Here is a 17,376-nt window from a genome sequence, read left to right on the forward strand (position 1 = left end):
TACGGCTGAAACAGCATCCTGGGTCCAATATCCGGCTTTTGTATACAAAACTTAAATCCTACATTTCCTTCAGCTCAGTGTTACGCTGTAACACAGTAGTTATGAGTCTCCCAACCTCTGAATCAAACGCAGTCTCTGAAAACATCCTGTATAGTACAAAATAAACAAATATTCCTGCATAAATTGCAAATTTACAAGGAACAAGTGAAGGCGACATGAAGCAACACAGCGTCACCAGGCCGCCGCCCCCAAATATGAAGCTGTTGTGTAATGATTTTGATTATTGGTTTTATAACCAAGAGAGAACTCGGGAGGCGTACAAAGTTCGTACGTAACCCATGTAGTTGAAGGTAAAAATAACTTAAAATAATTTATAACTTTTCTTTAAATTCAGTAAATGGGATGGTTTTTTTGAGGTGCAGGACTTATATTGTTATAGCCCCTACTATATATATATAGTATATATATATATATATATATATATATATATATATATATATATATATATATATATATATATATACACTTTATTTTTTACCAATGATACAGCGGGGTGATAGTCAGAATGAGGATTTTTATATTTAAAATATATTCAGCTGAGAGGTGGAATAGAACTAGGGAATGCCGCCTAACGTACTGTAAGCATAGATGTTATTTTGGAGTGTCAATCAATACAACATGGCATTATTGCCATACTAAACAGATCACCTGCTCAGCCTAAACGCAGACATGTTTACGATTGGTTTAGAGTGAGATATGGTATGTGTGATGTCAGTGTAGGCCTCTTACAATCACATCTTGAGAGATCGACACACTCATTTTTGGCAGGTTTACTGTGGTTGTATTTTCGGTTTGCTGTCTCATGTCAGTCTAACATAAAGAGGATTCACTAACAAGGAATGAATTACCTTGGATTGCAGTAATATGTGCGGTTTGTATCCCTCTGTTTCCATGAAACCATGGATACATAAATTCCCGAAATGAACCTTGTGACATTTGTAACATGAGGTACTTTTTTGTCAAAAGTTGTGTGGTTGCATAGACACACCCAGTCCAACAAAATGTGAGAGACGTGAAGAGTAATGAGCCTGTGTGGAGCAATAAGAGGGTGTGGCTCTTTCACTCAGAGAGAACAGATAAGCTTGAACGAATTTTCCTTGCAGAGAGGGGCAGGAGTCACAATCCTGAACAGACAGCCATTTATTTTCACTCTGCTGGGCTCTCTTAACTATCCAGCTGCACGATTCTTCTCCCTCTCTTGTGCATTCCTTCAGCAGTTTGAAGCAAGACTTTGAGGGGAAGCGGCTTCCAGCACAGAGGAGGAAAAACACAAGAGGAAAAACTATAACTCGCAGCCATGAAGGACAAAGTGAAGAAAGGAGGAAGAAATCAGGCCAAGGCTGGTGAGGAAACCCTGTAATGTGTTTTTCTTTTCTGTTCCTATAATGTGTCTGACTTGTTGTTACACTTCCCTCTTGCTCCCTTTTTCATGGTGCCTCCCCCGCTGGAGAATGTAAGCAGGGTGGGAGATCTAGCACTGCACTGCTGCTCTGAACATGGCTGCTGCTATTCTTTCACCAACTTTTCAATCTGCTCCGCACTGTAAAGTTTTATGGTTAAATGTATACACACAGACGCATGCTGAGATCAACCTGAAATCCCTAGACAAACTGTAAAATCTCAGTTATGATCCTTTCAGGACAAAGAAGACAAAGATTAGCTTGTATTAAAATCTCTGGACACAGTTTATCCTGTAAAAAAACACTCCCATATATTTTCCAACCACCCTATCTACCTCATAATTGCTTCTCCCTTTGCCACATTCCTAACTGGGCCTTTCTTTGAACTTCTGCCTCTCCGCCTTCACAAGACAAAATGATTGAATTTAGGAAGAGTCAGTGTTTGCCCGTCTTCAGGTGGGATTGCCTTGACTCTTTGAATCTGTGGGCACAGCTGGATTGACAGCTTCATTTAATTTAACATGACTATATTACATATAGAGTAGGAATTCTTTCAGCTTGTTTCGTTTATGGCAGACGTTTTTTCAGCCAAAGACCCCTTCCCAGATAGAGAACATGTATGGGACCCCCTCACCTATGTCCCTTGGAATAATTTGATTTAGCCCCTTTCTTTTTTTATATTCTGTTCTATGAACTATTATAGATTGAAAGATCAAATTATAATTTATTGACATATGAAGCCCTTTGTAAAAATAGATGTATTCATTTTTTATATCCTGATAATTATAAGATAATACATCTGCAGACTTTTTACAGACACCCTGGCAAAGTGCCATGGATCCCTGTGGGTCCCCACACCCTATTTTGAGAATCAATGGTTCATGGTACAAGCTAACCTCAGAAATAAGTGCCAAAGTAAACTCGGCAGGGCTGAAAAAAATGCTGTTTTCGGTAGTAAGGCAGCAATCCAAATACAAAAGAGGCACATCCAATCCTGCAGAGAGGAGGGACCTTCTTCCAGCCAATCGTGAACAGGGAAGCTATTTTTTGGATGCTTTCCAGTGGTAAAGTAGTCCCAGATTGACAGCAAGAGCTGGGGATTTACTGTAGAATGAATACAAATCTTCAGAGATGAGTGCAAAAAAAACATGCCAACTGTGTTGGATAACATATGCACGCATCCATGAACGCAAGCTGGCTCTACTGCCGAGCTTTAGGTTTGTTAGTATATGATACTTAGCATTCTGTTGTCTCCTCATGTCAGCACTGGGTGTGGTGGTTATCCCATGAGGTGACATGAAGGTTAGGAGGCAAAAGCAACAGGTTTAGTCACATTATAGATAACTGCACACGCTGGGACCTGCCCTCCCTCTGGTTCTGTGTGTAAAGAAGCAGACACACCCCACTTTCCCTTCCTCTTACAGTTATTTGCATAAATCTACTGTCGCCCTCAGGCACTCTCGCACACACAGACTCTTCACTCCACTTCATAATAATTTTAGAGATTAACGTTCTTGTTTGATTCTCAACAAGAACGCATTCTCATTTATTCATGCGTTTTCTACAGCAGCTACAGTGAGCTGGGAACTATCCTGGCATGTACTGAGCAGAAGGCAGGACAACTAGAAAAACTGTTTGCTTGTCCAGTGCAGTGCTCTTAATCCTTAGTTAGTTTTGTGTCTTCTTCAAGCAGATGTAATGAGCCTGATTGGTGGAAAGGATGCCGTTGACATTAAGCAACACGATGACACATTGTTCCCTGTGAAGATCCAGGGAGCCGGAGTAGAGCCATTTGAGCTGCAGGTACAAAGCCAGACTGTTGTTTCCTCTCTGATCCCTAGTGTTCACTAATTTGTAAATAACAAAATGGAAACTAACAGTTTTTATTGGCAGGCATAATCTATATTTGGGCATTACTTGCTGTGTTAAACCACGTGTCTTTGTAGGTCCATGGATTTTGGCTTGTTCAAGATGCAGTAATGACTCTGCTTTCGAGGGATGAGGTGTGTCCACGTACCAACTTTTCGCTGGCACTCGCTGGTACGACTCTGGATCCCCTTGCAGAGCTGCAAAGCCTTAAGGGCCTTAAACCAGGGGCCATCCTTCGCCTGGTGGAAGGTGGGTTTCTTTGAGAGCCCTCTCTTTTAGTTCAGCTTCATTGATCTACATGTTTAGCATGCTTTTCTTTAATAACTCAGATGTCAGTACAGGTTTGTCTTGCATGTATTTGAATGGGATAATTGTGTTTAGAATTTATTCAATATCTTCACAATGAGTTTTGACACAATTGTTTGAATCTTTAGGCAGTTTTAGCTTTTTAATAATCACCGAATAATACTCTATAAATTGTTTGTCTGGCCTTTTAACAATATAGTTTTATACTCTCTCACATGTGCACCTATGTTTCGACATATCTCGGGTCATTTGTGGTGTAATAATTAACTATAGAATTGAATGGAAGAATCCAGTCCACGTTTTCGTCACGCCCATCACCCTTTCCATTTCACACACACTGAAGTCTCTCTCACCTCCATGTAAAGCTGACTCACCTGATCTGAGTCATCATAACAAGGTTTATCGTTGCAGAGATAACAAGTGTGTGCCAACCAATTATTCAGTCTCTCACCAGCTAGCTGTTAAAATACTGCAACATTTTCTGCAGCCAATCTGTTATGTGCAGTATATATCCTGTCAGACTCTTGTATGAGTATGCGCCATTGATTAATTGGTACCTAACATAACATACATATGAAAATCCTTTAATTAATTTTATGTCATGACAACCTAGAGCAGAGTATTTGTCCTGTGCATTATGGCTGTTTAAGAAGAGCGTCCACAGTTTCATGAAGGCCAGTGCAATCTCTATAATACAGCCGTGTGTCTTTCCAGAACCCTACACCGCCCGCTCAGCCAGACACCATCTGGCTCGTGTGCTTGAGCTGCTGAGAGCATCGGGACCTCAGGATGCACTGAGAGAAGGACGCTCACCAAGCATACTGGAGACACTCACACAAACACCAGGTACACGCACTGTACACTTAGACAAAAGGGTAATTCAAAGAAACAACAATTGACAAACAAGCTCATACTGAAGATCTCCTTGCGTTACCTGTGCAGACTCCAGCTTACCGAATGGAAAGAGCCTAAAACGCTCTTTAAGCAACACAAAAACAGAAACAACCAACCAGGATGGAGCGCCCCCTGAGTACCTCCTCCCTGGTTCCTCAGAGAGACCGCTCATGGCCCTGCTACCACACAGCTCCCAACCAGAGGTACGTAATCACCTGGAATCTTGTTTCACACTAGGCCAGGCCTCATTCATACAGGCACACTGACTCTCTGTTACTTTATATCCGTCTCATCAGTCCCCCAGCTACCTGAAAGACTTGTCTCTCAGCTGTTGGAACCCGACTCCAGGACACAGGAAGCTGCAGGGAGACTTCCTGTACATCACTGTGGTGACAATGGAGGGACGACGGTGTGAGATCACATCCTGTCCTAAAGGGTTCTTCCTCAACAGGTAAAGATATTTTTATTTCCGTTTCATGGCTGCAATAACTTATCGTAGGAAATGTATAAAAAGGCTAATGATGGGCCCAGCGGTCTTATTTCCATTATGTTTGAATGAACTTATGTGTAATTGAACTTTAACTTCATGAATGTTTTAGTTTAGTTATCAATTATTTTCAATTATCTTCATCTCAGATCTACAGAAGAAGTATTTGATCCTCGTCCTGCACAGTCTTCCCCAGCTTGTCACGGTTTCACCGACCTGCTCTGTCACATCAGCCCTGCCTTCAAACAAACTTTGACCACGTTAAAAAACAGGTAACATTACCTATTCATTCAGAGAGCATGAATACTACAGTATTTTGCCAGAATCCAGAAACAGTGGGGTTTCAAATTCAAATCATGAAATGATCATAATGTCAACGTTTCTTCCTTCAGGTCTCCGTTACCTCCAGTAGAGGGGATGCCCACTCCTTACCACACACTGAGCTGGCTCGGGCCTTCCTGCGCCTCTCGCACTCATAAAAACACCTTCAGCCGACTGGGAGTGGATGAACAGTCAGCAACACAGGTTATTTACAACACAGCACAATTGTTTGTTGCTACTTATTGGGTAGCGTGCTGGTGGCAGTGATAGTACGTGTAACTATGTGTGATATGTGTAGGCTCCAGACTGGAATGAGGAGTTGCAAGCTGCCAGAGCTCTTCCACATGGCAGCCTGGAGGAGAGGCTGCAGCGGGACAGAGCTCTGCTCCAGGTAACCAAGAAAACAGTTATCTTACAACAGGACTCTTATCACCTGATTTCAGCTTCTCCCCCTCTAATCTTCATTTTTGTTTTGTTCAGGTTAATGCTGCATTTGTTCGGGTTGTGATGCAGGGGGCAGAAACTGTTGTAGATGGCTTTGTGGAGCCAGTGAATGGAAACCCTGATGACCCAGCTTTCCTGTTGGGCGGCCTGTTCATGAGCCAAGGGGCAGCAAACGCAATGTTTGGAGGGGACAGGGGTCGCAGGTGAGAGCAAAGCACATGTTACTATAGATGTAAAGCCACTTGCTCTCAATTGTATACATTGTTATATGCCTGCAAAGGATTAAAGGAGGTTTTGTTTCACTTTCAGAACGACATTGATTTTCTCACAGATCATCCAAATGTTTCCCCATCTTCTACTTGCAGGGCTGCTCAGAGGCTGGAGCTTAAAGGAGTACAGGCCTACAGTGACATCGTGGGGCTGCAGGAGCTGCACACTCTACCTACAGCCATTGTAGACTACAGAGGAGTGCGTCTGTCTGCTCAGGCTCTGGCCCCTGGGTTGGAGGGCTCAGATCAGGACCAGGCAACTAATCCCGCCTCAAGGTAGTGGACCCATTATTCACCGATCCACAGTGGTAGTGATGTCACACAGTGAGGCAGACATTTTTGTGTTTTTAATCTGCTAATTGTCTTCTTCTTTTACTCTATAGAGGCTTGCTGTACGGGGTAGCTGCAGGACCCCAAGAGTCCCCCCAACGCAGACGGCTCCTAGAGCTCTTGGCCCTGGCTGCTAAATCGCTCTCTCTCCAGAGACATGTTGTTGTCGGGCCCAACGATCACAAAGTACCGCTGTTCACCTCAGTGGACGCTCAGGGACTGTTGGGCGCTGATGGGAGGTTCTACATACTGGATGTGTTCAGGATCTTCCCAGCTGATGCCAACTTCTGCCCAGAGGTGGAGACAGAAGGCCAGACAGTCAATGAAGAAGAGGAGGCGGAGGAGGAGGAGGAGGAGAAGAAGGGTTGTGTAAAAGAAGGTTGGCCAGAGAATTATCGATCAGATTCTGGGCTTCCAAGGAGCTTCCCTCACATACTCTGTCGACTGAGGCCAGAGCTGGTGCAGGCCTTCACCCAGCACAAGTGAGTTATACATGAAATAAAAACACTTTGAACTCAGTTTTAAAAGTTTTAACAAGAAGTTGAAGTTTTGCTTTTTGCTTTGTTAAGACATTACCAGTTCACTCAGCGTGTCAGGGAGACGTTGGACGAGAATGGAGGCTTTGAAGAATGTGCAACAGCTTGTAAGATGTGTTTTAGTAGATAACTAACTCACTGAAAGGAAATTAAAGTTAACATATAGAGAACTTTGTCCATTATATATCCTGTATTTACTTGACAAGTGTTCATATGCTTGCAGGTGATTCTCGAGCCACTGAGGCAGTACGAGCTGCTTGTAAAGAAGTGGGCTCAGTCAGTGACATCATCTTTGAGATGCGCTTTAACCCAAGCGTCTTCTCAGGTACCATGAGAAACTACACACTAACGCACACAGTCACATCTTTTTGCTGGAACAAAATATGACACGCGTCTTGTGTTTTGTGTTTAGAAGTATCCTTCCCTCCTGGTGAAAGTAAGTCAACGAAGCTGCAGGAGAGGTTACTGAGGGAAGCTGCTGCTTTCATCATCACACATCAGATTCCAGCCTTCGTAAGTGTTTACATACAGCACTACAATATGCACATTGTATGTACAGCACAACATGCAACCAACTCACCATTTGTCTGTATATGTGTGTGTGTGTGTGTGCAGGTGGAGTTTTGCCTACAAAGCAATGAGGCACCAATGGATGGAGTCTCTCTAAAACAGGCGCTACACGAGAGAGGCATCAACCTCAGATATCTGGGCCATGTAATCACGACCATCAGCCAGTCAGAACACAAGGAGTGCCTGAGACATATAATGGTGTGTTTGATTTGCAAAATAGTCAAACTTAGAAAGCACTGTTACATCATTCAGACTAACACTCCTCTTTTCTTCTAAACCAGAGATTGGCCATCGCGGAAATTTTCACCCGCTCCACAAGAAGAGTGTTCAACAGTTTCCTCCAGGTACTTTACAGTATTCTGTACGTTCCTTTTCATTCTTATGTTTGCACACCTCAAAGTGAGGTGCAGGTGTGTGTCCACACACAGAAAAAACACTGAAAGACTGAACAAATAACTTTGGTTATGTCTTTGCAGGGTGTGGATGTGCCTAGTCTCTCTGCAGCTGTCAGTCACTTTCTGTGCTGCCTGTTAGTTCCTCACTTCACACCCGCACCTGTGGGGGATGAGACTAAGAAGAAGTCAAGGCGGCGTGGTCGAGGGGCCGGAGCTGGAGCCGGGGCCGGAGTCGGGGCCGGAGCCGGGGCCGGGGCCGGAGCCGGGGCCGGAGCCGGGGCCGGAGCCTCTGAAAGTACGCCCTGGAGCATGCTCGCAGGGGCCGAGCTGTGGAACCTGGTCTGCCAGAATGCTGCTGAAACATATAACATCTCTGACAGCCTTGGGTGAGGACACAGCATTTGTTTGTTCTCTCCCCGTGTTTGTTCGTTACACAATGGCTCAGATCCAGTGTTAGAATAACTGTACTTTTTATTTGTGACAGCTCTGGTCCAAACCACCTGGTGGAGCACTACGGCCTTCAGAAGATCTCTCTGCTCAGAGAGTTCTGTTTAAAGACTGGAGTACAGGTAACAGACATCGGTCACTGCTGAAACACACATATATTAATTATGCTATAATGTACAAGGAGATGAAATTGCTAAATTCCAGAGGTACTGTATAATTACATGGGAAAGTACATTTGTTATTTCTGTGTCTTCACCAGTTGAGACTGAGAGACTACGTCCTTGACAACCAAAATAAAGCTCCCATTGGTCCAGACGACATCCTCAACATCTTCCCTGTTGTCAAACACATTCACATGCCAACTGTGGATGCTTCAAAAGCATATCAAGCTGCACAGAACTTCATTAAGAAGGGTGGGTCAATAAGGCCGGGTCATTTTTCTGCAGATTCATGTATCTGTAACCTTTGTGCTTAATGTGTGTTTTAGAACAAAATCTGAATGAAAAGTGCAACGTTATTGTGTGCTTCCCAACTGCAGGTCTGCTGGATCAGGCCCATGAACACCTGAAAGAAGCATCCTACTTGTTTGGTAGGGTGTGTGACAACCTGCACCTTGAGGCCTGTTACTGCCACAGTCTGTTGGCCAAGGTGGCCTTCGTGCAGGGCAAGGCAGCTGAGGTAGGCTCACTGCACCACAACTTGTTACAGCTACATATACACATGTTGCAGCGACATAATGCAACCAAGGGAAAGGTGTCAATTTCATGAAGTAATGAAGTGATTGTAATTATTGATATACATGAAGCTGGCCACTACGTCGTGTCATTGCTGTGACTTTCTGTGCTCCCAAGGCTCGCAGCGTCCAGCTGAAAGCAGTGGTCATCAGTGAGAGAGTGCTTGGCTTTGACCATCCAAACACTATCCATCAATATGTGAGTATAGCTACACATTGTTCATCCACACGTACCGCTACTGGAAATAGAACCACTGGTCACTGTGAGATAGATGTATCCTAACTGTACCCCTGGGTCCATGACTACACATTTCTGTAGGGGTTTTATGCCATATGTGTAGAGTGTGATTATTATCATTTTCTTGTTATGTGTAGGCGCTGTTGGGTGTGTATGTGTTTGCTGGAGGGGAGACTGCCCTGGCCCAGAAGTGTCTCCTCAGAGCTCGTCTGCTAATGCTAACAGTCCATGGAGAGGACCATCCTTACATCGCAACACTGGATGTAGGTTACGACAAGCAACATCTTTCAAATTTTCTTTACTTTTTCGACAATGGCAACCCACTCATTGTTTTCTTGCAGGGTTGTCTTGGGTTGGTGCTGACCGGAGACCAGAGAGTTAAGTTCTTAGAGAACGCCCTCAGACTCAACACCTCCTTCTTCGGTCCCTCAAATCTGCACACCGCTCTCAAGTAAGACGCCATTTATAGCACTATTTTGTAAAAAAAAAAAAAAAAAATTAAGTTAATCTATTTTGTCCCTATTTCCTAACATCCTCACAATTTCCCTCTTTGGTTTCTTGTCCGTGCAGTCGGCACCTGTTGGCCCAGTGGATGTGCAGCAAGGGAGACTACAGAAGTGCTATGAGCCATGAGAAAGAGGCCCTCACTGGTTTTACCTCCAGGGTCAGTATATCAGCGTGCGAGAGCTGCGCTTGAGAGAGATTGGTTGTATGTGCATGTCATCGTATGGTTATTTTCTCTCTCAGCTTGGAGAGGATCACCCTCAGTCACGCTGCAGCAAAGAGTTCCTGTGCACGATAACCAAGCAAGCGGTGAAGGTGGAACGCTCTCTCAGACAGGCAGGAGCTGACTGCACGGAGCAGACAGTGGAGGTACGTCCAGGAGCTCATGTGGTCTCTGACACCATTAACCTGTTTGAACCGTACAAAGTAAGAAAATAAAATAAAAAGTTTACTTACTTATCCTCTCCGTCCTCAGTGTCTAAGTCCCACATCTGACTCTAAGCTGGAGCAAATGGCTCTGCTGACCGGGATCAGGAGCATTACACACAGGTAAATATTCATAAGCTTAAAACTTGTTGAAGCACTGTTGAAATGTAGCTTGAACAATATTAGACTTTTTAAGCCGATACTGATATCCTAATCTTTAAAAATCAGAAATGAACGTATTGGTCGATAGTGAAAACACTTAGCATGAACAAATATTCTAATTCCTTTCATTTTTTTAAATAACTATGACCACGATATGTGCTCATCCGAACATTTTGCTGTTGAAAAATAAAATAGTTGGTTCTGTCTGGTGAAGTAAGGAAGTGATACTCTGCATTTCCTTGTTACTATCAGCCAACAAATACTGCTATATCTGTGATGTGACTATCATTGCCAATCAATGATAACACTTTGAAAGGTTGTCTTTCTGCACTTTTATTTTTGATACTTTTTTGGTTCTTCTGGATGTTTTGTTGCTAACTTTCTCCATGATGAAAACTATGCCCCAAAAAAGCAAATTATGAATAAAAATCAAACCTTTAAAATACTAAACGAGGCATAACTTTTACCGACATGTTTAAAAATGCTTTAAATAGGTCATTTGAATATTTCACACCCGTTACTGCCATTACAAAAATGTAAGAAATGTGTTTTAAACCCAACACATAGTACAAGAAACTGGAAACTCTAGAGAATCGTACACTAAAATCTCAAATCACCTTTTCAAACACAACTGGCTGCAGCAACATGTATGTGTATTTCAATAGTGTGCTGTTAGGTAAGAAGCCACTCATGAATGTATTGTTTTCATAGCGACGGGCTCCAGGAGTATAGGAAGAACCACAAAGAACTAAAGGCAGCGGTGGCAAAAGAACTGGGATTCATAGTGACCGACGAGCTCGTCGCCTCAAAGATTGTGAATGGAGAAGAGAAAAGCTCAGATCAAGAAACAGGAAGCAGGAAGGAAGCAGAGGATGGAGGAAGCCTGGCGGTGGAGAATACCAGCGAGGGCCAACAGGAGCAGCCGGGGGAGAATACCAGCGAGGGCCAACAGGAGCAGCCGGGGGAGAATACCAGCGAGGGCCAACAGGAGCAGCCGGGGGAGAATACCAGCGAGGGCCAACAGGAGCAGCCGGTGGAAGAGACCGTGGTGAAGAATGCTGCCACTGCTTCAGTTAATGGTCATGTGGTGGAGCCAGCTGAAGTGAACGGGCATGAGGAGAAAACAGATGTAGACGCAGCAGACAGTGACAGAGCAGCGTCAGAGGCTGAGGTCAGGATAGTGAATGGGGAGTCAGAGGTCAGGGACAGCACACCAAATGACGCAAACGGCAACACAGTCAATGGGGAGATCGGATCTGATGCAACAGTTACTGCGATGAAGTCTGAGTCAGATGAGGTTAATGGTGACAGAAATGGAGCTTGTGACATCCCTGTAAGCCCGTCAGTCCTTAAGAGCAAAGGAACCTGGGCAGATGTTGTTTCAAAAGCCAATGGAGGGAAAGACACAGCGGTCAACAGAGCAGCAGATAAAGTCACTGCTAATGGGACAGCTGAAGAGTGAAAATATATCAAAAACAGGAAAACAGTGTGTCGTCAAGTTTTTCCAAGTAACTGCTGTAATAGAAAACTCTTCCAGGATCCTAGAATGAATATGAAGCTAGCAGCAGACAGTGAGATTTTGAGTATTTGTTTTGTAGATGTTATTGCTGATGCTGGGAGAGGGTTGTACTGCTGAGTGCTGTATTTTTTCAAAAATAAACTTTTAACCTGGTTTACCAGTGATGTGGCTTTTTTGGGGTACATGCACCCATAGTGTGGTTGCGTGTAAACATGCTGCGTTAAGGTAAGATGCTATCAAACCACCTGCAAACAATTGATGTGCCAAGAACAACTCAACTGGAGATGCATCTAAATCTAAATGACTACACCTCATTTGTTCTCCATTTACAAGAAATATTGTACACATTACTAACAATCACGTTACAAAACATACCATAGGCAGTTTTCTTTGCTTCCAGACAGCCCCTGATGTGTACCATGGTAAGACATCATTCTGCACAGTCACAACCTTGCCTAAGATTAGAAAACCATCATATAAAAACAAGGTTAAAGTTAAAATTTTTGTTCAGGGTATTTCGAAATGTACGTTTCAACACTGAAAAAGTGTTGGATATCCAGAGATGTGCTTGACCAGCAAGTATGAGCAACAGGGCTGCACTGGCCAGCTGGCGGACTGGGAACATTCTCAGTGGGCCAACGTGCCTTTTGGCAGCAGGGCCGAGATCCTTCTTGTGGCACGCGTCAGTCTGTGGCACGCAGCGTCACACAGCGTCCCTCTCTGTCTCTCAGCGTCCCTCTCTGTCACTCAGCGTCCCTCTCTGTCACTCAGCGTCCCTCTCTGTCAGTTCAGCGGAAAGATTCAGCTGTGGCACGCGAGCATAGTTCGGCAATTGTCAAGAAGCTGCGGAGCTGAGGGGGCGGAGCCACATTTCCTGAGACATTTCCTGAGAACACCCGTTGTTGTTACGACAGATCAGCTTCCATAAATCAGTTTTATGATTTTAGTTGAGTCACAGGAGCCCCCTGTTCTCTGTATGCATCCTTAGAGTAAGTACGTTGTACTTTTTTGTTTCTCATTCATTTTATTTCAGTATGATTTAGCTGGTTTTGCAACAAAATGGAACATAATACACTTTCCAAATTATTACTTTTATAGTCACTTACAACAATCGGCTACAATAATGAAAATAAATCATCCGTTTTAGAATCATTTAAAAGTATATATTAAAATTAAGACATAAAATGTCCAATCCAAAAATACATGTTTGAAAATATCTTCACTCTTCCTCTGCTTATATGTATATGTATGTCAGTAGGACATATGTTAACTGTTAACAGTTTACAGCATACTTAAATAAATATAAATAAATACAAAACACACGCACACTTTGTACACACACTGCAGCAATTCTTTTGCAGGAATATGAGCATATTTTCCCCCTCTGGCGAAATACAACACGTCTCATGCCTTATTTTATTTTACCAGTTGGTGGCGGTAATGCGCCAATTCGTTTGCCAACCGCCAGTACACCAAAAGGGAGGAGAAGAAGAAGCTTTCCCGTGCCTGTGTTGTTGTGCTCATGAGCGACAGCGCTACGTACCCCGTTGTAATAATACTATGAGTGAGGAGCGGAGGACCCAGTCCTGCTGCCAGGACGGAGTCATCAGGGTAGTGTAAAAAAAGTATTTCAATCTGCGCAGGAAGACAGAGGGTTACGCAGAGTGACAGAGCGTGAAGCAGTGTGACGGAGCTTGAAGCAAGGTGACGGAGCGGGACGCAGGGTGACCGAGCGGGACGCAGGGTGACCGAGCGGGACGCAGGGTGACCGAGCGGGACGCAGGGTGACCGAGCGGGACGCAGGGTGACCGAGCGTGATGCAGAGTGACAGAGCGTGACTCAGGGTGACAGATATTTGATGTTGATGGTTAATTTGCAACCAAGTTGTATACATCATGTATTTACTTGTTATTTGTATGTAATAGAAAAGTGAGCATGTGTACTTCATGAAGCAATAAATAATGACAATTGAAAAATATAGAGAGATGTTTGGTTCATTCTTTTCAAACACTAAGCCTAATTTACCTGAGTCATTGATTTAATTGTCACACTTAAATCCTGAATTGACTGGTGAAACAGAAGAAGTTAAAGGCCAAGATGAGAAGATATAATGTTGGTCAAATACTGTGGTCCAAATTCAATTTATTCAGTTGTATTGGCATTGAGATTGTTGAACACGGTGGAGATTATGCGAAATCGCGATGCCTCTAAACAGTTTAGCCCTGGTTATCAGGAGATATGACAAGTCGCACTAAGTTTGAACCGGTTAGACAGACCTGCGTCTGTTGCCAAGAAACCTTCCGTTGCCCTGAAGGGTACGAAGGGAACACATACACCCATACACACACACACACACACACACCCCCACCCTCTCAGGCGGGCTCCTCAGTTCAGGGGAAGTCCAAGCGCTGAGCCAGCAAATTACTGAGACGCCACCTAGTCTAGGGGAGAAGGAGGGGGGGGGGGGCAGCCATCGCACCCCCGTGGAGTCCGGGAAGCCGGAGGCAGTGTGATCCATGAGAATATAGGTCATTAGTCTAGAGAAGACAGAAGGGAAATTCCCAGACAAAGTGAAAAATGCTGAGGAGCTCATATGGACCACGAAGGCAGACCTGGCTTTCAAAGATTACGCTGAAGTAAGGGTTTTTGTGTCATCAATCAAGTGAGGTGAAGGGTAGGAATCCGTTGGAAGTCAGACATCTGAAGCCCGTATTAGTATAAATAAGGGCAGTTTTGAAACAGCAGAAGCACTCTTGGAGCAGGACCTGGAAGACGCTTTTGGAGAAGGAGTCTCTAATCCCGTGCGGGCTCCGGCCTGCACGGAGGAAAACTTTAACTTTTTACAGAATCTCCGGACTTTGACTGTCGGAGGTTTTTAAGAAAACTTAGAAGGTTTTTTGAAGTCTAGTCAGGAGAGAAGGCTCACTCTGTCCAGTCCTGCGCTGGGTGAATCATTAACTTTTTCCTCCGTAAGCTACACAGCCAGCCCGTCTGCAGGCTGAGTCAGCTTTTTACAGATCCTTTGTCTGTAAACTGCTCTGAAGGGGTTTTTGAATACTTAGGTGATGTTTTCTTATATTTTTCAGTTAACGATTTTCCTCTGCATTTTGGACCAAGAGACTATACTTTGATTTAAATGCAAATAAATAAATAACGAATTCGTTTCTTCGACCGACTCCATTTCTTCATATTTTCCTGAGAAGTCAGCCCTGGAGAGGGGTCACACCTCAGATGATCTCCTTCAGCCCCTGAGGTAAGTTGTGTTTGATCCAGCTCGGTACATTACTGATGGCATTCTTGAAATGCCCAAACCACACTGATACTAATATTCTAATAATTAAAAAAAAAAAAAAAAAAAATTAATTTATTAATTTTTCAATTTTTTTTTATTATTGGATTAAAAAATCGTGAGGGGTCACCCCCCAGATATCACGTAACATGGCGCCCGAATAGGGACCTGAGAGGGATTAGATCCTAGAGACACTAGAACGTGTATTCTGGGAAGAACAGAGGTTCCCTCTCGGGTTAAAGTACACGGACCCTCCCAAGGAGAAACAGAAAAGTGATGTGAATTCAACCAGCGAAATCAAGCTGAGGTGATATATTGAACTCTGCCAGAAGTGGTAAAAAAATCGACAATCCTCGACCGACGTTCGCAACACTCGTCCGTCAGTACCGGCAGTCAAGGAAAAGATTTTATCACTCTGCTCTCTCTATTAGGAATCGGTACCAGGGATCGAGGCAGTCAATAAATCCTCTAAAAAACTTGACCGTCCTTCTCACAGGAGAAGGAGTCGTTCAGTTAAAACGGGACAAATAGACAGATCCTTAGTGTTAAAAAACTTAGAACCAAGTAGAGAGGAAACCCTTAAATTAAAAGTACTTCACGGGAGGGCATTTAAGAGATTTAGTGGACAGAGATATTGATCGCTGCGCATAGGTTTAAAGGATACCTAGCTTGTCGACACAGAGGCCCGGCGAGAGCATACGATTTTAAATAAAATAGTATAGTATCCTCCCCCGTCTAAAAACAGGGTGCCCTTTTTAGCACACCGCTGTAACACAGAGAAGGTCTAGTTGGGCTGATCACTCAATGCAATTAACGACTCAGGCACTGAAGAGATGAAAAAGGGCAAAATCCTTCCCGAGTCAATATATTGGAAGATTATATCATAGTTATATAACGTAGAGAAATTCAATGTATTGTTCGTAGTAATATTACAGTAATATTATTGCAGGGCTTAATGGTATTATCAGTATATGATTCTAGCATTTAGCAGAGACCTGAGAGAATGAGGCTCTGAAACGCCAAGACGTGTGGAACAGGGGAACTGATTGATTTCTCTCAGGATAGAATCAGGGTGTATGATATTACCGCAGTGGTATCGCAACACGTTGGATTTTATTGCTGTTATATATTAAAATAATAGTATTTCGAAAAATGGAGGAGGAAGGAACGGAATGGGGTTCAGATAGTGAGGACCCTCCTCATGGGAGGTTATCTCCCCCCCACTTTGAGCAACCGCGGAGGACATTATGTCCAGATCCCCGTAAATACGCTGATCCGGGTAGTTATTGCAGGGAATTAAGGAAAGCCCTGGAGCCCAGTGCTCCGCCACCATATAATCAGGAATGCACAGTATATACCATGAATACAAGATATCGGTTTAGAACATCCGTGTTTAAAACACTAAAAACGATTTATAAATTTGCAGTGTGGGGTAGTATTACAGTGTTGATTTTGGTTAATATTGATAAGTGCAAAATTTAAAAAGCCCCCCCCCTTGCTCCTAGCAGAGAAAGCAGGCAGAGGAGGGGAGGCAGTTCCCCCCCTCCTTGCTCCGAGCAGAGCGAGCAGGCAAAGGAGGGGCGGCCCCCTCCTTTTTGCTCAGAGGAGAGAGAGCGAGCAGGGGAGGAGGGGCGGCCCCCTCCCCTTGCTTTCCTTCTTTCAAGGCCGCTCAGAATGAGCTAGAACCGCTCGCCCACGACAAGTGGACTAAATGGCCCAAAGCCAGGCCGAAAAACGGCTAAACTTTCCCTAACTCCTTCCACCGGAATGGAGAGGGAAAGATGCACTCACTGAGGTCCTGATTGAGCAAGCCTCTCCAATAAGGACCAATGTGCATAAGGGATTACGAAATGAGGGACACGACAAGGTCAATAGGTTTTTTGAAACAGAATCTAGTTCCTCTTCCTAACCTTAGAACACATCCAACACAAAGTGAGGTCACGGGTCAACAGTGAACTTGATGGCTTCAAGACAGCTACACCAGGAAAAAAGGAAAAAGGCAAGCCAGTATCCCAGCAGGCATGAGCCTCACGTTGACTTCTGTGACCTCACACGTTACATTCCACAAACCGGCTGGATCATCAGCTGCTCAGGGGACATGATTTTGCCTAGAATGAGCCTGGACAGCCATCTATTGGCATTCAGGGGAACTCCAAAATCACCTTACACTTGAACTA

At 44.0% G+C, this 17,376-nt stretch overlaps 1 protein-coding gene across 3 annotated transcripts; it reads left to right on the forward strand.

Annotated features, from left to right (window-relative positions):
• The first annotated feature begins 334 nt into the window (after window positions 1-334).
• Window positions 335-12,063, forward strand: LOC306778359 (clustered mitochondria protein homolog). 3 transcript variants are annotated; one of them, XM_079269842.1, is made up of 29 exons: window positions 335-350; window positions 1,275-1,403; window positions 3,151-3,263; window positions 3,407-3,578; window positions 4,350-4,481; window positions 4,578-4,732; window positions 4,826-4,980; window positions 5,166-5,288; window positions 5,409-5,541; window positions 5,636-5,728; window positions 5,818-5,984; window positions 6,147-6,326; window positions 6,434-6,862; window positions 6,950-7,023; window positions 7,140-7,241; window positions 7,329-7,429; window positions 7,532-7,684; window positions 7,768-7,830; window positions 7,963-8,267; window positions 8,366-8,450; window positions 8,588-8,741; window positions 8,867-9,006; window positions 9,180-9,260; window positions 9,437-9,562; window positions 9,641-9,750; window positions 9,870-9,963; window positions 10,047-10,172; window positions 10,279-10,352; window positions 11,103-12,063. In XM_079269842.1, the coding sequence occupies exons 2-29, from the start codon at window positions 1,358-1,360 to the stop codon at window positions 11,851-11,853; spliced, it is 4,437 nt and encodes a 1,478-aa protein (XP_079125968.1). In that variant the 5' UTR covers window positions 335-350; window positions 1,275-1,357; the 3' UTR covers window positions 11,854-12,063. The 3 variants fall into 3 exon arrangements, with proteins under 3 accessions (XP_079125968.1, XP_079125967.1, XP_079125969.1); XM_079269841.1 differs by lacking the exon at window positions 335-350 and having other exon boundaries at window positions 1,174-1,403; XM_079269843.1 differs by lacking the exon at window positions 335-350 and having other exon boundaries at window positions 1,174-1,403; window positions 3,154-3,263.
• The last annotated feature ends 5,313 nt before the right edge of the window (window positions 12,064-17,376 follow it).

This window comes from Melanostigma gelatinosum, assembly GCF_949748355.1.
Source record: "Melanostigma gelatinosum genome assembly, chromosome: 6".
NCBI lineage: Eukaryota > Metazoa > Chordata > Actinopteri > Perciformes > Zoarcidae > Melanostigma > Melanostigma gelatinosum.

Excerpts from the sequence above, each read along its gene's own strand:
- LOC306778359 (XM_079269842.1), top strand. The coding sequence starts at position 1,358 with ATGAAGGACAAAGTGAAGAAAGGAGGAAGAAATCAGGCCAAGGCTG. Across the intron at positions 5,985-6,146 it reads GGAGGGGACAGGGGTCGCAG|GGCTGCTCAGAGGCTGGAGC; the intron begins GTGAGAGCAAAG and ends TTCTACTTGCAG. Across the intron at positions 9,563-9,640 it reads CTTACATCGCAACACTGGAT|GGTTGTCTTGGGTTGGTGCT; the intron begins GTAGGTTACGAC and ends GTTTTCTTGCAG.